At 58.1% G+C, this 20,164-nt stretch overlaps 1 protein-coding gene across 10 annotated transcripts in view; it reads right to left on the bottom strand.

Annotated features, from left to right (window-relative positions):
* Positions 1 to 20,164, bottom strand: part of GRM4 (glutamate metabotropic receptor 4) — a 126,171-nt gene that overhangs the window by 34,857 nt on the left and 71,150 nt on the right. For all 10 annotated transcript variants that reach the window (XM_032253437.1, XM_032253433.1, XM_032253431.1 and 7 more), the window contains 3 exons: positions 8,927 to 9,062; positions 6,110 to 6,264; positions 3,720 to 3,860 (listed from right to left, as the gene is read on the bottom strand). In XM_032253437.1, coding sequence (XP_032109328.1) covers positions 3,720 to 3,860; positions 6,110 to 6,264; positions 8,927 to 9,062 — 432 coding nt within the window. The remainder of the gene's footprint in view (positions 1 to 3,719; positions 3,861 to 6,109; positions 6,265 to 8,926; positions 9,063 to 20,164) is intronic.

The raw sequence follows: 20,164 nt of genomic DNA on the forward strand, positions 1-20,164 counted from the left end.
GAGGGGCCCCGGAGGAGTGGGAGGGAAGGACAGGAAGTGGGCAGATGGCAGGGGCCAGCACTGGCTTCACAGCCAGGCTACCTGGGCACAAATCCAGCACTGACAACTCTCTAGCTCTGTGATATTCACAAGTTGCCTCAGTTTCCTCTTCTGTAAAATGGGAGTTGCAGCTGTGACCATCTATACCACCCACCTTCAGGATGGCACATTCTTTCCTCATTCTTTCCACGTAGCAGACAGGCAGAATTGGTACCAACAGACTTGGACTATTAGATTACCCAATTGCCTGTCTAAATCCCAACTCTCCCATTTCCTCTCTAAATCAGCAATAACAATGATTTTATCAGCACCTATCATATAGATCATTCTCAGCCAGCCTCCTCACATGCTTTCTCTCCAATTCTCACAGCCACTGAGATAGCTGTTGGCTTCCCTGTTCTACAGACAGCAGCGGAGACTCAGAGAAGTCAGATAACTTGTCCAAGGTCACACAGCAGGGAGGAGGCAGAGCCAGACTCAGACCCAGGGGTGGGTCCTTCCCCTGCCCCTGCTCCCAGCTCTCCGTGGGTGTCACTCCAGTCCTCCTGGCCTAAGGCCTTCTCCAGCAGGACAGGCTCAGCTCAGAGGCAGGGTCATGGGGAAACCAGAGCTGCCTGCCCCTTCCCCAGAGTCTCAGGTCCCACAAAACATTCCCAGCAGTACCCCCACCTGCCCCTTACCTCACCCAGAGACAGACCAACAGGCTCGTGGTGCCTGGCCTGGGGCCACACAGGGACTCTGACCCACCTCTGCTGGGGCTCCCAATGCAGCAGGAAGGATTCGGGTCGGCTGAGACCCACTGCGTCCACTAGAGCCTCTGCCCCTTTGCTCATGGCACCCCCCAACCCAGCCTAGGGCACATGCGTCCTCCCTCCAAGCCAGAGGCTCCCAAACTTTGCTGCACAGTAGAACCACCTGGGGCACTTCAAAAAATCTCTATGCTCAGGTTGCATCCAGTGCAAATTAAACCAGAATGTCTAGGGTATCCGTATTTTTAAAAGATCCCCAGGTGATTCAATGTGAACAAAGCTTGGAAACCACTGCTCCAGCCCTAAATACACATTAAAATCACCTAGGGAGCCATATAAAAATCCACAGCCTAGGCCCCTCCCCTAAGACTCTGAGCTAGTTGGTCTGGGGGTGGTACCCTGGCCTGGTGTTAAAAGCTCCCAGGTGACTCTAATGCACCTCCAGGCTTTACAGCTGCCACTTACAGATCAGGAAGTGCCTCCATTAATGCTTCACTTCCTTCCAGAGACACCCTCTGGGCCAGCTCATCAATCCCGTTGCTCAGATGAGAAAGCAAAGGCCCGGAAAGGTCACAGAGCTTGCCTCAGGCTCACAGCAAAGCTCTCTGCTCTTTTTTTTCTTTTGAGATGGAATCTCATTCTGTCGCCCAGGCTGGAGTGCAGTGGTGGAATCTCGGCTCACTGCAACCTCCACCTCCCAGGTCCAAGCGATTCTCATACCTCAGCCTCCTGAGTAACTGGGATTACAGGTGCCTGCCACCACACCAGGCTAATTTCTGTATTTTTAGTAGAGATGGGTTTTGCCATGTTGACCGGGCTGAACTCCTGACCTCAGATAATCTGCCCACTTCAGCCTCCCAAAGAGCTGCGATTACAGGCATGAGCCACCGAGCCCAGCCGAGCTCTGCGCTCTGCTGAACCCTGCCCCAGTCCTCCTTCCCCACCTGCGCTGACCATCAGACCAAATGCCTCCCTTAGGACTGCTGGAGAGGTTCATGAATCCTGCCCCAAGAACTAGGAGTCTAGACAGAGCCTACAGGAACTGACCGAAGCTTCTCCCCTCCTGCCCCTCCCAGACAAAGAGGAGATTCCAGAAAGCCCTTCCCCTTGACAGCCCAGACCCCTCAACAGCATAGACACTGGGTCCAGGAGGCCCCAGCTATCCATCTTGCCACCACTTCCAGTCTTCCCTCCCCACCCCACCGCCATCCCATCCATCCCCATCCTCATCCCCAAGCTAGGTCTGGTGAGCTACAGTCAGGGTGCCCAAACAATTTTCCATCCCACATGGGCACTTCCAAGAACCGGAGGGGATGCTCTCAATAATGACGCCAGAACACACAGCCACCCCACCCGTGAGGGCTCAGCCTCCACACCAGGCATGTTTGCACATGTGATCACTGCTGGATTCAGGCATTTGCTGTGCAGCCTCGGGCAAATCACTTGGTCTCTCTGACTCTCCATATCCTCATCTAGAGTGCAGGAATCTTAGGAGTTCCTAGAGTTGCTGTGAGAGTGAAATGTCTTTTACGTTCTAAAGACGATGTCTTTAAAGTGTCTGGAACACGGTGGATACATAGTAAACAGCAGTGTTTATGTTTAGCTCACCCAGGAATATGCAAGCCCCATGTAAGACACAGGCACACACACCCCTTCTCTCTCAGGAACACCAACTCCCACACACACGAAGTCATATGCCACAGATGTATTCACACCTGCGCACACCCACACACCTGCACTCACTCTGCAGATCCGGTAGGTTTGGCTGCGAGCTTCTCCAGGTCCCCAGTGGTCCAGAGGCGCAAGTCCCTTTGGGCTCTGGCCACCAGAGGGCAGCATGCTCCCCGCCCACCCTCATCACACTCCCTTCTCCCTGGCCCTGGAGGACCTGTCTGCCAAAGATTCCACGCAGCCTGTGCCCCGCCCTTTGGCCAACTGCACGTTCAAGTATGGGAGGATACAGAGTGCAACTCATCATTCTCGTTTAAGCACCCCTCAAGCCGAGAGGCACCAGAGCACCCCAATGTTATCGAGACTGGGTCCTGCCACAGAATGACCCAGACCCAGGTCATGAAAAGACCCCTGTCCAGATGTATCTGAAGTGGACACACCACAGTGGCTATCTAGGGGGTGGGGGGCCTAGGGCTCAGACCCGGGTGCAAGTCGTGCTCTACCACCCTCCATCTATGGGAATTCAGGTCCCTCTACTCACCCCCTCCGAGCCTCTGTTCTCCCATCTGTAAAATGGGCCGATCACTGCCCCTCCCCCGCGCAGTTCTTCCCTCTCATGTCAGGGGTCAGATGTCACCTGTGCAAGCAGGCCGTCCCTGGCCAATTCACAGCTGCAGGTTCCTTTCCCCTCACACTTTCCATTCTTGTTATTATCTGTTTTGTTTCTCCTGCACGTTTCTGTTCTGACATATTCTATAATTCACTCATCGTGCTGATCGTCTGTCTCCCATTAGAATAAAAACTCGGAGTGCCATTGGACTCTTTCTTCACTGCCACATATCCATGCTTACGCTGGGGCAAGCCACGCCTGGGAGCCAAACTGGTGCTTACTGAGTGACTGAGGGAACCCTGGAGGGAACCCTGGGGTGGTTTCTGGGAAGTGCCCAGCCTGGTATGCGTCAAGACTGGACACAGGACAAGAGGGGTCAGTTCAGGGCTATGGGTTCGCCCTAAGGACGTCCACACCAAGCCGGAGGCAGCCGGGCCTTGCCCCTCCCAAGGATCTCAGGGCCACACCCCAAATCAGCTGTGGCCCCGCCTCTCCAGGCCCCGCCCCAGGGCCTCCCAACTCCATCGCAGGTGCCTGCCCAACTCCGGAGATTCCCGGTCAGGCCCCCAGGCTCGGCTCCTCCTAGAGCCCGCCCGAGCCCGCCCGGCCCCGCCCGGCCCCGCCCGGCCCCGCCCAGCCCACGAGCTCACTGGTGCACTTCTTGACGTGGCTGCCCTTCTTGAGGGCGTGGCGGCTCAGCTTGCAGTGGAAGTTGTCCTCCCAGAACTCCGCAAACCAGATGTTGCGCCTGTTGTTGTCCAGTGTGCGGCTGGAGAAGTAGCGGTCGAAGCCTGGCAGGGAACCGGGAAGTCAGGGCCTCACTGGCCTCCTTCCCACCAGCCCCAGCCCTTCCCGCCTCCCCCAGGATGAGATGGCCCAGGCGGAGGGAGAGAGACCCGGAGGAGCACATCCTCTGATCCAGGAGAAAACAAATGTGGAGCATTTCATTTCATTCAAAATGAAAAGAGCTGTATTAGGTCCCAGGGGGAGCGAGTGTAATCTACAACTGCTGCCTTTATGGAAGAGAAGCACACGGATGAAGATGTTGCCACGGCCTTTAACCACTGCAATGCTAACAGCAGGCTCTGCGGGGCCGCCTGGGAGCCCTGAGATTACCGCACAGAGGCTGGTGGGGCTGTCCAACCCCGGGAGCACCTGAAGAGGAGGCCAGGAAGGATGAGAGAGGTGGGGACCACCCGGGCCACACAGCAAGACCAGGACCTGGACCTTCTCCCTTCATATCCAGATGTCCCCGTCACTGACAGGGGCAGCCTGCCTCTCCCACGTGCTCTGCACGGCTCACAGTTCTGCTCTCAGCCTGGGAAACGCTTTCCCAGGGTGGGCAGGCAGGCGGTGAACACCACCCTCTCCTCCTCCCAGACGCCCCTCCTGCCATACTGACCCTCTCCTCCTCCCAGACGCCCCTCCTGCCATACTGACTGTACCCAGCCCTGTGGACCGAGCTGCTCTGTATGGGCCAGAGGCCTGAAAGCTCAGCGAGGCCCATGGAAACGTCCAAGTGGGAGCAAAATGACTGGCCGCGTGGCAGGAGACTCGCTGGCCGGAGCCGGAGCTTTGACCTGCAGTAGGATTTCTCAGCCTCGGCGCTGTGGACACTCTGGGCAGGACAACTCCTGTCGGGGGCCGTCCCATGCACCAAGGGAGGCCAGGCAGCACCCTGACCTCTACCCACCGGAGGCTGGCGGCAGCATCCCCCAAGTGTCAACACCAAAAATGGCTCCAGAAATTGCCAAATGCCCCTCGGAGGTCAAAATCACCCCCATATGAGGACCATTGTTCTCAAATGTTCCTGAGAGAAAAGGAACTTGTCAGGCAAGTCCTGGATTCCGGCCCCAGCTCCGCCACTCGCTGCACGGTGCGTGTCTGAATCTCTCCGAGCCCTGCGTATCGGTCTACTAAAGATGGGGAAGAGTGAATCTCAGGGTGTCTGGGAGACTAGAGGAGCTGTCTGTCGGGGGCGTGGCATGGGCCAGCACCCTAAGCACAGTTATCCTCACACTGTGTTGGTTATGGCTTGGGGTGGCTGGAAACTCCCGCTGTGTGTGTTGGGGATGGGGGTTGGATGCGTGATGGGTACAGGAGGTGGGGATGGATGGGGCAGGAAGGCATGTGTCTGAGGGGACGGGGCTGGGCAGAGGTGGTTCTGGGGCCTGAGTCAGACGTAGAGCACGTGTGGAGGGGGAGACAGGTGTGGTCTTTGCAGGGACAGATGTGGCCCTGGGGGTTCACACTGGGCCTGTAGGCAGGTATAGGCCAGGGGGCAGGTTTGGATGACAGGGTAGCCATGGGCCTATGGACAGGTATGGGCCGGGGCACTCCCTCTGCCTCAGGATGAAGAGAGGACACTGCTGTGTGACCTTGAGCAAGTCCCTCCCCTCGTCAGGCCTCAGTGTCTTGGGAGGTGCCTTGGAAAGGCCAATGTCTGCGGTCCCTCCCAGCTCCATTAACGCTGGCTCCTATTGAAGGGAGGGAGGGCAGGGAAGGAGAGGGCCCAGGGAGCCTTTTCCCCATGGTGAGGACTGCCAGGTCCCTGCCAAATCAGCCCATTCATGGGAACATCACACCTCATTGCCTGTGAGGTTCTGGCCAGAGAAGTTCGTTCCTTCCCAGGAGACTGTGGGTTCTGCCTCAAGAGGAGGGGGTTCAGGGCAAGGCAGGCCCAGCCTCAGCGCCACCCGGGGCCTGCCAAGCCCAGGCAGGCTCTGCAGGGAAGCCCTGTCCTGTAGCCTGGCCGGCAGCCCCCAGCCCTCTTCTGAGTGGACTCTCCACACACCTTCCACCCCAAAAAAATCCCTGAGAAGGCAGGAGGAAAGGTCCTGAATCTGGATTCAAATTCTGCTGTGTTGAGTGTGGCCTAAAAGACCTCCCAGCCCAGAATCTCCAAACACAAGAGGCTCGGGGCCGCGGAAGAGGAAGGACGGCTTTGGAAAGAGGAGGAGCAGGAGAGGAAGGAAGCTGGGAGGGGCGACAGGAGGAGCAGTCCAGAATGGCGCCGACCACCAGCGCCCGCCCGGCCTACCTCGCACGGACATCCTCTTGGGGAGGATCGTGACAGCCCCCTCAGCCACCTCCTCCAGGTGCAGCACCGGTGCAATCTTGGAGCCCCAGCTATCAGAGCCCATCCAGAAGAAATGGCCTGTCTGGTTGGCCTTTCGCGCTGCCTCCAGCACACGCCTGTAGGAACACACACCAGCCCAGCCCAGCCGTGTCTGTCCAGGCACCTGCCCCCACTCCTGGCCACACTTGCTGTGGGCCCACACCCCTGACCCCCAGAAGCCCAGGGTCCACAACTGTCCCGGCACCCATGCCCATGGGTTCCCCCTACGCCCTGCCCCCACCTGCCCATAGGCTCATGGCTACTGCCTCATCCAACCTGTCCGCCCCTGGGCCCACGCTTGCCTGCAGCCCCAGTGTAATTCTCCAGGTCCCCATCTGTCCCTGAAAACACCACCCCTGTACCCCCAGATCCACACCCGCCCCACATCTGACTCAGGCCCCAGAACCACCTCTGCCCAGCCCCATCTCCTGAGACACATGCCTTCCTGCCCATCCATCCCCACACCCTGCCCATCCTCACACCCATCCACCACCACACAACCGCCCCTTCCCCCCCTGCACATGCTGCCTCCTGCCCGAGGCTCCCTCTTCATTCACCGCCCTCTGTGCCAAAAGCCCAGGCCCTTCAGAGAGCTGCTCCCCACACCCTGAGTGGGAGTGGGTGATGGAGGGAGGCGGGTGTGGAGCTGCCCTGTGCTCACACAGCCCAGTCTGCCTGCGATGGTAATCCAAATCAAACCAGGGACCCAAAAGCCCAGCCTGGGGCCACGGAGCCCACAGCATGGGCTTCGGGGAGGTATGAATGAAGTGGCCTCTCAAAGACATCTCCCCAGAGGGGAAAAACAAGGAGGAAAAGGCAGCATTCCCCTAACCCAGCTCCCACGGAGAGACTAGGCAGGGAGGAGGTAAGGAACTTGCTCATGTCACACAGCAAGCAAGCGTCTGTGATACTAGAAACTGTCCAGGCCCTTCCATCAGGGCTCGGGGGTGGCTGCTGGGCCTGCACAGGAGGCGGCCGGCAGGGGCTGGAGGGCCTGGGCTTTCAGGGAGAAACAGATGTTTCCAGGCCGCAGGGCCTTCACCTGAGCTGGTCTTGTCCATCCTCATCCCCCCGCCACCTCCATCATCTCCCAACGCCTGAGGCTTTCCAGCTCCGCTCACTGGTGTAGCCCCCGCCCCCACCCGCCATCCTAGGCCACCACTAATGGCAGGTAAGGCTGCTCTCAGAACCCACACCCACACCCTGTTAATACCCGCCTGCATCTGGCCAGCCTGAGATGGCCAGAGCTCCCGAACATCCAGCCCTGCAGAGTCACCTGGGTTTATTTTTACTTCTGTTTGCTTCTGAAAATGCATGTGGATTTCCAGAAATGACCCCCCCCTCCCACCCGCTTCTCGCTTCCTGCAGCCTGCCCCAGAAGTCAGTCTAGCTCCCTTCCAGACCTCCCCTAGGGGCCTCTTCTCTGGGACAAAAGGCCCAGTGCATTCAGTCCCCCTCCCAGCACGTGGGTCCATCTAAGCTGAAAGTGGCCCCCAAAACAGCAGGCCTGGAGTGAGGCACCGAGTGGGGTGGGGAGAGGGGGCCGAGTCTTGCCAGGCTTTGGGGTGGGAGTAGGGGGCAGGAGTTGGCTGAGTGGTGGCCGTCAGAAACGTTCAGAGCCGGAACTCAGGGGACCTGCACGCCTCAAGGGACTGGGCGCTGCCTCTATGCAGCTCCAAGGGGTCGGGATGGGGCTGGAGGGCTCCCCTCCCTGGCCTTTCGCTGCCTGAGACACCACCATTGCAGTTGGTCCTTTAGTCCTTTGAGGCCAAAGCCCTCCCCCATCCCTCCAGGGACCCCTCAGTGGCCTGGGAGTGATCTGTTTTGCAGCAATGCTGGAGTCCAGGTTAGGGCCTTTCCAAGTGAGAAATGGTTTGGGAGCAGTGGTGAGGAATAGGAGGAAGCCACCTGGGAAGGGCTGGGCACACAGGGCAGCCTTGGCTGGTCCAGTGAGGGGGGTCTGAGGGCACAGCAGGCTCTGCCAGCCTGAGCCAGATACCTGAGGAGGCTTGGCAGGGGCCACACCTGCTCTCACCCTCCTCTCTGAAGGAGAAGTGGCCAGCGGGGACTAGAGGACCCTACCAGATTCTGGGGGGGCTGTATCTCCCCTCAGCCTGGGGCTCCCTGAGGACAAGGCGGTGCCTCCCCTCAGCCTGGTCGCTCTGAGCCTAAGCCAAGACTAGAACCACACACAACCCAGACCTCGTCTCTGTACCCTGAGCTCACCACAGAAAGGAGGGAGGAGCTGAGGGGTGGCCCACATTCACTGGGCGCCTATTTCATGCCAGATGCTACTCTAAGCCTTTTATGCACATTCCTGCATTGAATTCTCAAATGCTATCAGGCAGGTATCGTTAGCTCATTTGTTTTTTAGCAGCAGAGGCCCAGAGAGGTTAAGAAATTCACCTGAGGTCACACAGCTAGTAGGTGGGAGAACAGCATTAGAACCTAAGTGGTCTGGCCCCAAGCCCACGGCCTCAGCCCTCTGTTAAATCGCCCAGGTAGCCATCTCTAGCAGCTGGGATGGATGCAAGAATGGAGGGGGGAGGGAAGTGGTGCCCCATAGCAGCGGCCTGCACCCCAGCCTGGGGGTCTCCCTGCCCACACACCCGCTCACCTGTACCCACTTCTCTGGATCCCAGGGTGGGTTCAGGCTGGCCTGGGAAAGTAGGACAGGACCCATGGCTCTGCCCACACTGTGTGGCTCCCGGTGCCCACCCCACTGCCGCCTGCCCTCACCTGATGTCATCCTCGTTGGCAAAGATGATGACTGCCCTGGCATTCGAGGTCTCCAGGAGGCGGCGGATGATCTTGTCGAACTCGCCTGCCTTGGGCTCCCGGGGTATCTTCACCGACTGGGCGATGCACACGCCCCCTGCAGGAGGGGCACCAGTTAGTTGAGGCGGGCAGGGGAGCCTGAGTCTCCCCACTACTCTCCCAACACACACGCCAGGAGATGGGGGCTGGGTGCCGCGCAGGCTCCCCAGCCCGACTCCCAGCCCTGGGGTCCCAGCCTCTGGACATAGGCTGTGCAGTCAGAATAGCTGCAGTACCAGTCTTGGCTCCACTTACCAGCTGGTGACCCTGGACATGTCACTTAAGTACTCTGAACCTCAGTTTTCCCATACAGCAGCTAGAAGCAGCACAGCATCATACTTAGGAGCTAGACTGCCTGGGTTCAAATCTCAGCTCTGCCACTTACTGCTGTGTGACCTTAGGTCAGTTACTGAACCTCTCTGTGCTGCACATACATCATCTATAAAGTGAAAACAATGGTATCACCTATTTCATAGAATTGTTATAAAATAAGTAAGGTAATGCATATACAGACAACATCCGGTACCTAGTGTTTAGTAAATGTTGATTATTTTTATTGCAACCACCTCATAATGTTTCTTGGAGGGTTAAATCTGGGAAGACAGCCCACCCTGAGGCGTTGTGCCTGCTACACCCACATCCGCACACGTCTCAGGGCTCCTGTCCCTGGGCCCCATGCCCATCACCAGGCCCTTGGTAAGAGCAGCATGCGCAGCCACTGGGGCTGGAGCCATCAGGAGAGGGTCAATGCTTGGTGTTGTCGGGATTCACGCCCAGGCTGGGCGGCCATCAGAGGCCCTGGGAGCACTTTCGTGCAGCCAGTCCCCAGCCCCAGATGCGCCTCTCAAGTGCTGGCAGGGGACAGATGTCATTCATGTATTTAAATCCCACCTGGCCTCCTGGTACAGAGCATCTGTGGGCCATGCTGGTATCAGCCACTGCCTTTAACGGATGAGGAAACTGAAGCTCAGGGAAGAGAAGTGGCTTACCCAGAGCCACACAGTTCTGGAGTCCAGGAGCTGGAGACCCCCAGAGAATAAGACCCCAGAGGCCTCTGGTGGCAGTCGTTGGAAAAGCATGAGGGATTAATCTTGAAGCCGGCCCGGGTATCTAGCTGCTGCCCTCCTCTGGGTCCCACTTAACTCAACACAGTGCCTCAAACCAAACACCTTGGCTGAGCACCCCTTGAGGTCCAGACTGGGGCCACCTCAGCCTTTTACACAGACTTGTCCCAATACATCAGAAAATTCTGGGTAGAACTACCAGGGGCTCAGACTGCAGGAAACACGACTACCATCAGCCCCACAGGGCAGTGCCAGCACCCAGCTCCACCCACGGAGGGGCCCCTACCCGTGGGCAGGGAGATGGCCAGCAGGGAAGGCTGCCCAAAGGCGGTGACACTGGGCTGAGTCCTTAGAGGATGCAAGTGGCCAGGCGGTAGACATTCTGGGGAGAACAGGGTACCCTCACTGGAAGGAGTGGCTGCTCTGTGCCGGGCGCCTGCTAGCCTGGGGCCACAGGACACAACACACACACACACACGCGCGCACACACGCGCGCACACACACGTGCACACACACGCACACACATGTGCACATGCGCACGAGCTCGCACACACGTGCACACACACACAGCTCCTCGGGTCCCTCCTAACCAAGGAGTCCCAAGGGCTAGAGAAGAGCATGGTTACTAGGAGCTCATGGGGAGGGGAGAAGGAGCAAGGGTGCTCGGGCAGGACTGGGGCCCCTGTCAGTCTGGGGCCACAGAGACAGCCAAGGCAGGCAGCTGCTGGCTGTGCCACTGGCCGGGCCGCCTCTCAGCTCCCAACTAACCCTCCATATGGTTTCCTTCCACTTAGAAAGTGGGCCAATTGCGACATTTCTCCCCCCATCTGGGGAGACAGATGGACAGAGGAAGAGGCTGGACTGGGAGGGGAAGGAAGGGGAGGATGGCTCCTGACTGCAGGAGCCAGGAGGAAGGCAGGGGAAAGGAGTTAATTGCTCTCAAACAGGGAGAACCGTTAAGTCATATTTCTGAGTGACGCTCCTCTAAGAGGATCCGTGTGATGGTCCTGCCTGGCACCTCAGGGCATATCTTGCAAGCTTCGTTTTGCTGGTGAAGGAAGGATTAGGTGGCCACGGCTCAGTTAGCGGGAGTGTGAGTGAGCCACAAGGTACTTGAGATGCAAGTGCAGTCTGAGGAGGCTCTGATGTTCTCACAACTTCAAGAGATTCAGACCAGAGGGGCGTGCGGGGGGAGGGGCATGCAGCGCTCCATAATACTAATGAACATTTATGGAGTGTCCAACACATGGTAAATGCTACTCTGCAAATTTCACATGGATTCATTCACCTGAGGTCAGTGTAATCACCACATCTCCAATTTATAAATGAGGAAATTGAGGCACAGAGAGGTTAAGTAGCTTCCCCAGTTTCATGAAGACGGTTAGGGGCAGGGCTGGGGTTTGAACTTGGACCATCTGGCTCCAGCAGCCAGCTTTCAGCCAGTCATGAAGGGAAGGGATAGGGTTGTGGAGTCGAGGGGGCTTGTGGGCCCATGAGCATGGCGGGCATGGCGCCCACCCTGGGGTGAGTGCCCACTAGTGTTGCTGCCCCCAGGATGAGAAACCAAGTGCCCATGGGGTCCCTTTGTTTCACAGCCCTACTGTCAGCAATGGCTGCGCAGGGTGGGGAAAGGAGCTGGCTCACAAGCCGGGCCCTCTCCTGGGGTGATACAAGCACCTGGCAGTGGCACAACCTCTGCCTCAACTGCTGTCTTGGCGCCTGCTGCAGCCAGAGAGGACCGGAGAGGCCCGAGAGGCCATGAGCACCCACTGCATGCCTGGCACCGTGCGAGGCCCAGTCTCCATGAACCTCACACATTAGCAGGTGCTAATATCCCCATCTTACAGATGACGAAGCTGAGGCTCAGGGTGCTAAATAGCCTAGCCAAGGTCGCACAGCCAGTCAGCAGGACTGCAGTCCGGCTCTGTGTCCACAGCCTCCCTCAGGCGGAGAGGCCCCCACTTCCTGCAGCCCCTCCCCTCCTGGACAGTTCACTTTCCTTGCAAAGCAATTACTCCACAGCAGCCACAGAGAATAAAGGGCACTGTTTCAGGTGCCGGAGCCTCTTCCGCACCCTCTGTTAGGGGATTAGCATGCATGTACACACACAGACACAGAATGCACGCTCTGGCATAGAGCCACGTCCACCACCGACACAGCCCACCCTGTGCACTCCAGGCCGCGCTGCTACAGACCCAAAGTCACACCAAGCCCAGCAGCCATCCCTCTGCCCAGTCCCTGGGCCGCGTGAAGCAGATGCCCGCTTCAAACCTCTCCCCCAGGGAGGGGCACTCCTCCTCACCCTGTGCCCTTCCCCCAGTGTCGCTGAATAAAATAAGAACCCGTGGGTCCAGTGAAAGGAGATATAATCAAATTAAAGCCCACAAAGCCCTCCCCCTATCTCAGGGCAGAGGCTGAGCCCTCCACCCCCCAGGCTCCAGGCACAGGATCATATGGGGAGAGAGATACACATGAAGAAGTCTGGGAGTCCCCATCGCCTTCCTGGCTCTCCTGGGTCCCCCTTGGCAAGCCTCTGCCCAGCCTCCTGCCAGGACCCCAGCCCCCAGGCTCCTGACAAACACCCAAATGCCACTTGCCAGCTGCAAGTTCTGCCATCCCAGCCAAGCTGGAGCCTCTGCTCGCCGGCCAGGGGCAGGAAGCCACAGCCGCTTGCCAAGAAAATCTGAGCACATCAAGTCCGTGGGGACTTTGGAGACCTCCTGGCCCAAGTTGGATGGACAGTGAAGAGACAGAGGCCAGAGAGGCCTTGCCCGGGGGTGCACAGTAGCAGGGGCAGAGCCACCTCCAGGCGAGGCTCTCACCACTGCACTGGGAGGTGTGGGGTCCAGGCCAGCCCCTGACTGCTTTCCAACAGGACCCGCTACCTCTCCTGGCTCCGCGGCTCCTCCCCAGCCCGCCCAGGCTCCACGCCTCCCCTTCTCCCTGGGCCGTCCCACCCATCAAAACCGACTTATGCTTGCCCCATGCCTCGGGGCCTCCTTTACTACAAGGCACTGGACACTTGATCAAGGCGTGTCCATCAGAACCCTGCGCAGAGCCACATGGCAGCGTCTAGTAACGCTGAATGCACCGGCTGCCCGCAAGCCAGGGCTTCCCCGTCCACACTCGTCCCCAAGGAAACCCCGGCACGTGGGCACAGGAGACCCACACAAAGTCGCTCAACACAGCACTGTCTGAACCTGCAAAAAAAATGGAAACAACCTAAATGTTGTAAAACAGAAGAATGAATAAACTGCACTACCTGGGGTTGTCCGTGCCTGAGGTGAGCTTAGGGTTACAGAAGGCCTGACCATGGCAGGACCCTCTGACCCCTCGCTGTGCCTGGGATACTCCCCTCGCAGCACTTCCCCATCCTCCCTGGCATGGCTCACCCCACCCCACCTGTCTCAAAAAGTCCTCCCACCATCCTGCAAGGTCACCCCCTCCAGCAGCCTCCAGATCCCCTGCCTTCAAGGACCCCCCAACCCCCGCCACTTGTGGGATGTGCCCACCTTGTGCAGTCAGGCTGGGCCGGTGGAAAGAAAAGAAAAGGCTTCCCATGAGAGGAGCCAGCTTGTGTCCCTGCCTCCCAACTCCCCGGTGTGGGGAGACAGTCAGGGGTCCTCCGAGTTGTCACCCTGGAGACTGGACTCCAGACAAGGAAGGTGAAAAGTCCTCCCCCCAAACCCTGAGCCACCTCCCTCTGGTCCCCAGGCCTGGCCTCTCGGGGCCCAGCCAGCCGGTCCTGAGGCCAGCAGAGACATAGGCACATCCTCACTTTCTCCTTTCCTTTAAAAAAGAAAAACTTTTAAATTTAAAAAGAGAGGAAAACAATGAAAAGACAAATCCTAGGAATTCAAGTGGAAAAATCTACATTATGGCAAAATGTGAAGGAAACAATTTCCAGCAGGGTGGGGAGTAGGGGGTTACACACGGGGACAGGGGCAGGAGAGCAGGTCCCCCGGCTCCTGTAGGGGAAGACAGAGGGGAGGACAGAGGCTGGAAGCTACCCTTGGACCCTTGTGGACACACACACACACACACACACACACACACACACACACACGGCTCCTTCCCTCTGACTCCCAAAGCCAGGCCCTTCCCCAAACCAGCTCTCAGGAAGGGGACCAGAAACAGCTGCTCAGAGGGCTTGGTGACTGGTGACTAATCAGGTGCTACTTTTGTCTTCAGCTGGAGTGAAGCCTGAATGTAAATTAATGAAGCGCACGTAGCAATGCTGTGGCCAGAGGGGTGTTCAAGGTAGGGAGGACACCAGACCCCAGCAAAGGCCCTCCAGGGTGAGCTGGGTGTGGGACACGTGAGGGCTGGGCTGGCTCCAGCTGGGTCTGGGACTGCACAGAGGGCCAGGCTTGGTTCCTGTTACCTGTCACCCCCACCCCGGTCTGCTTCTGCTTGTGGCCCCACTCCCCAGTTCATCAGTCTCCAGCACCCGAGACATACTCCCAGCTTTACAACCCTCGGCAGCCCCCAGTGTGTGTGTGTGTGTGTGTGTGTGTGTGTGTGTCTCAAGGCCTGCACCTCCTCCCCAGGAGGGTCTCCCTGATGCACGCAGTGAATTTGGGTTTACTGTAACATCCAGTACCGCCTCAGTCCCCACCAGGATCCACCCATCTGACCAGGTCTGTGCCCCCAACAGGCCTCTGCACATGCTGCCCCCTCAGCCAGGAGCACCCCAACCTCGGGTGCTCAGCCACCCTCTGGCTCCCCACCCAGCTCTTCCCTGGCTGGGCCACATTTATCTCCCTGGCTCAGTCTTTCTGCTTGGGGCCTTACAGAGCCCAGGACATGTGCGGGGCCTGCCCAGAACAGGCGGTAATCCACACTTGCTAGACGAATGGGGGACCGAGGGCCTGACTGACAAGGTTTTGGGGGGACTGCTTGGCAGGAGCTGCCAGCATGGGTGTGAGAGCAGAGGCTCTGGGGGAGTCGGAGGTGAGCACCTTCACCTGCTCACCCGCTCCCATCCCCTCGGTGACCTCCCCTCCGAGCTGCCACCCCCTCACCTGCACAGGCACTGGACACCCCATTTGAACCTGGTCGACTTTGCTCCGGGCCACAGTGACACTCTGTGCTCAGCATCCACATGCGTGGGGTGGGTACCACACGCACCTGGACGCCTCCGTCCATCCTGCCTTCTGCTGGGATTTTACTTTCTCCACGAAGACATCAATTCCTTACCATGAGTGCTCAGGAAATTGTCTGCAAACAATGAGCAGGTGAAGGAAAGTGCACGCTGGCTGTGCAAAGCAACAAGGGCCCTGCCTGAAGACAGGTGACAGCTGACAGTTTAAACTCCACCTGATAGGGCTGGGGTGAGGGCCGAATGCAGTGGTGTTTGTGCAGGTTGCCTGCTGGAGCCAAGGCCGCTGGAGAGGGGCAAGGCCTAGTGGGGTGGGGCTGTGAGGCAGGAGGGCAGGAGCTCGGAGGAAAGGGGCCTCATCACTCAGCCAGGCCGGGACCCAGGATCCAGGGCTGGGGCGGTCCACGGCGCAGGGACCAGGGGACCGGGATTGTCCAAGGCAGCACACACATCCTTTCCCTCCCGAAGGCTCTCAGCACCCTCGCCACACCCCCAGCCCCACCCCCCCACACACACACAGCAATGCATACCCTCACAAAATCGCATACTACACACCACCACAAACTCACACACTCATGGTCACACACACTCACCAGAGATACAACCCCCATCACATTTGGTGAGAACCTCGTACAGCCTCACAGCCACAAAGATGGGCACAGGGCCACACGCACACACTGACACAGTCCCAGATCCCACAGCCCCACACAGCCTCGTACAACATGCACACCACACCCAACCCCCATCACATCTTCCACATACACACCCACAAACCCTGGCACACGAGTCATGTAAATCCCCACCCTGACACACATTTGCACCGAATTATAACTTCAGACAACCCCAGCCACACACAGACACACACCTACACATCACCACACACACTGCCACACAAATACACACCACACATACCCACACATCACACACATACACACCACACACATCACCACACACATACACACCACACATATCACCACACAGATACACACCACACAGATACATACCACATACACGCCCACACATAACCACACAGATACACACCACACACAGACACACACCCACATATCACCACACAGATATAACACCACACACACACGTCACCACACAGATAGACATCAGACACACCCACATCACCACACAGATACACACCACACACACACATATACACATCACCACACAGATACCCACCACACACACACATCACCACACAGATACACACACCAACATCATACCACACACAGATACACACAGTCACATACCAACACAGATACACAGTCACATACCACACACAGATACACACACCAACATCATACCACACATAGATACACACACAGTCACATACCACACACAGACACACATCACCATACACAGTCAGATATGCACCACACACAGGCACACATAACCCCACACACAGAGCCACAGACACACCACACACAGACACAGGTAACCCTGGACAGTCACATACAACAACCCTGCCCAACCATGGCCAGCCCCGTTCCACCAACCACAAGCAGGCGGTGCCCGCCATAAGGCGTCCGCACCCCGGCCTCACACTGCCTGGCGGCTCTCATACAGTCACCGCACGTGCACTAAGCACCCCTCCAGCCCATCTCTTCTTAACTGAGAAATACCTCCTGGCTGAGTCTCCCCAGCGAATGCCTGAATTAGCCTGAATCCTTTCCCAGGAGGCCCTGTGAGGCCCTGGCATGTGCCAGGGTCTGGCAGAAGCTCATGCCCCTCATACCGCCCAGGGGCCCGGCCACACCTCAGCACCATTAGCACCTCTCCCTTGGCCTGGTCCTCACTGGCTGGGATGCCCATGGAGGAGCCTATGGTCCAGCGACTGGATGGAGGGGATGGCACCGCTGTTCATGCAGCCGCCTCTGTGGCCAGCACAGAGGCAGGGCCCTCCTCCTGCCTCTGAAACCCTACCCTCTGCCACCAGGCTCTCCATCCCTGCCCCTGCAGAGAATAGCGCTGGATCTAGGGGTGGAGGGGCACCAATGGAGCAGAAGACGGGGACACAGACATGCGAGAGCTGGCCTGGTGTGACACAAGGAGGCGGAGTCAGGGCACAGACAGGGCCATCTCCCATCTCAACCACCTGCTGCTTCGTGATGAAAGCCACGTTGCCCGCTCTCCAATCCTCCATTTCCCAGTCTGTGAAATGGGGTGGTAGGAACCCCATCCCCCAGACACAGCAGGGTTTCGGTGAGGATTAGAGTGGATGTCCTGTGGACAGGGCCAGCCCCTAGGGGATATTTTGGGATGTGGAAGAGGATGCAGGGCTCGGAGGACCTGCCAGCGCAGCCGTGGGGCTCAACATCTCAGAGCTGAGCCCCACTGTCCCCCAACCGGAGGCCGCTGGGCAGCACAGGCGGTGTGGCTCAGAGCTGCATTATTCATGGTGCTACGCTTTGAGCTGACGGAAATTTGCTGAGTGATCGACTTAATATCTTAACACAAACCCACTTAGGCAAAACACCTTTGAAGCGAGAAAGGCGAAAAAATCCCAGAAAAGGGAAGCCATGGTGTTTGCAGGCAGATGGTGGCAGGAGAGGCCTGGCTGGAGCAGGACACAGAGACAGGGCTGGTTCCTGGCCCCCACCACAAGCCCCCCAGAGGCCCCTACCCCAGGTCGGCCCACCCAGGCCCCACCGTTCCCCACCCTCAGTGGCTGTGCCAGCATTCACTGATGAGGGAAATCACCCATTTCTCGGGTCCAGTTCATGAAGGGAAGGGAGCCTGTCCCAGGCTCGCACGCAGTTGGAGGCCAGCCAGGAGCCAGAACCAAGACTGCCAAGTGTGGGTCAGGGTCCCTGCTGAGGTCACCCACTGGTCCGACCCTTGGGCCGTGTGGTGGGGCTGTGGTGAGCAGGGCCCTTGGCCTGATTGCATGGCTCGGTGCCTGCCTCAGGCCACAGTCAAGGCTGGGACACCGTGGAGTGTGGCTGAGGACACTGGGGGAGCCACTCACAGAATAAGATCCCCAACTTTCTTCCCATCTACCCCAGCTCCAGTGACACCCTGGTGGAGGAGGTCACATAGCAGCTTCTCAGTCCTCTCCTCTGCCTCACTTCATACCACAGCAGGACCACTTTCTCCAGCTCAGCCCCTCGACCCTTTCCCAGTACTGGTCCCTCTGCCAGAAATGCCCCGCCCGCTTCTCTATCTGCCCAATCTCATGTAGCCTAGGGCCCCTGCTTCTCTGTCTCCTCCCCCATGAAATACCCCAGCTCTTTCCCGCAGTGGGAACGCATCACGCCCAACTGCTCCTCTCCACTGGCACTTGCCATCCTCTACCTTGTGCTGTGGTCAGTTTTGGAACTGACCTGCTTCAGGTTCAAATCCCAGCTCTGCCACTTCTTAGCTGTGTGACTTTGGACAAGTTCCTTAACCTCTCTGGGCCTTGTCTCCACATAATAAAGTGTGAAGAATAAGCAAGTTAATATACCTAAGGTGCCTAGAGCAGTTCCTGGCACATTAGTGCTCAGAAAGTGTTTATTACTCTACTATTATTGTTGGTTTCCTCCATCAGCCCATGAGCCCCGTCAAGGGCCGACCGTGTCTTTCCCACTTCTCACCCTCCAGTTTCCCCCTGAGTGCAAGATGCTCAACCAACAATAGCTGAAACGAACCTCATTTCCAACAATGTTGTCTCCCCAGCCTATTCACCCCAGATACCCTGGGAATGGGAACCAGCACCAGGCTGGTGGCAGAGACCCTGTGTGGCAGCAGAGAGAGGCATGGGGAAGATGACCTCCCATCAGCTCCACTCCATGGCACAGTCAGGCCAGCAGTTGGGCCTGGCCAGAGTTAAAGGCCAGCAACTCGGCTCGGAACAGACAGTGCAGGCCGGGATGAAATATTTAGGAGCCCACGTACCCAGGAAGTGGAAACTGACAAGAAAAATGAAATGCTGAGATGTGATTACCCAGGCAGGCCAAGCATGTCTCCCCACCAGCGGCAGGCTCGGCGCCCCCTCCCACCCATCCCACCGCCACAAGCAGGCATTGGGTAATGATGTTCCCCTGGACCCTTCTCCCGAGCTGGCCCTTGCCCCTCCTCTTCAGGCCAGGCCAGGAGGGAGGGTGGCAAAGAGCCCGGCTCAGGCTCCTGCAGCCCGCCCCTTTTGGTGGCAAAACAGCAAGAAATACAGAAAAGCGGGGACCTGGGTCAAGCCTGAGCACTGGATATAACCGGATGATCCCTTCACTCCACCAAGCTTCTTCAGCTGGAAAATGGGGCTGCTGGCCCATGCCGGGAAGCGGGGACCAGGAAGATGGGTGTGAGCACTCCGTCAACTGGCCTTGGTGGAAGGGGTGCAAAGTGAGCATGGCAGCCAGGACTAGCCTCACCCAGGGCAGCAGGAGAGGCCTTCTTGACACGCTGGGCTGTGGGGACTCAGGTTGGTGAAGCTGATGGACAGATGCTGGGGACACCCATGAGCTGAAGAAGTCCCCACCCCACCCCAAAAACCTTCCCCAGGCTCTCAGCACAGCTGGGAAAAGGCTTGGAGCCTCAAAGCTTGGGGGCTTGCTTGGCTAGATGGGGGGCAGGGGGGTGGGAGATAGGAACCAGGTAGGGAGGGAAAGGGGACTCCAGGCCTGGATCCTGGGAACAGCCATGAATGGGGTCAGGAGGGCCTTGGGGAGCAAGGACAAGGGGAGGAGCTCTCCCTGCAGGCTGGAGCTAAAGCTGGAGCTGGGGAAGGGGTGGGTAGCGTCTGCAAGTTTTTCTCAACAGACATTTGAGGTGGGACCACTTTTCACAGTGTGGGACTGTCCCTTGTTATACAGTAGTACAAGGACTGGGCACTCAAGTCACTGTGATAATCCAAAGTCCTCCACACCTGTCTAAATGTCCCTGGTGGGCAGGGTGGTGATGCCCAGAGTTGAAATCTCCTGGGGCGGGGCTGGGCTCCATGCACAGGGCTGGTCTCGGTTGCTGCAGTGTCCACCCACCCTTAAAAAAAAAAGCTCTTTTCTGATCTAA

The sequence above is a fragment of the Sapajus apella genome, unplaced genomic scaffold (assembly GCF_009761245.1).
Source record: "Sapajus apella isolate SASKATOON/1434 unplaced genomic scaffold, GSC_monkey_1.0 scaffold83, whole genome shotgun sequence".
Taxonomy (NCBI): domain Eukaryota; kingdom Metazoa; phylum Chordata; class Mammalia; order Primates; family Cebidae; genus Sapajus; species Sapajus apella.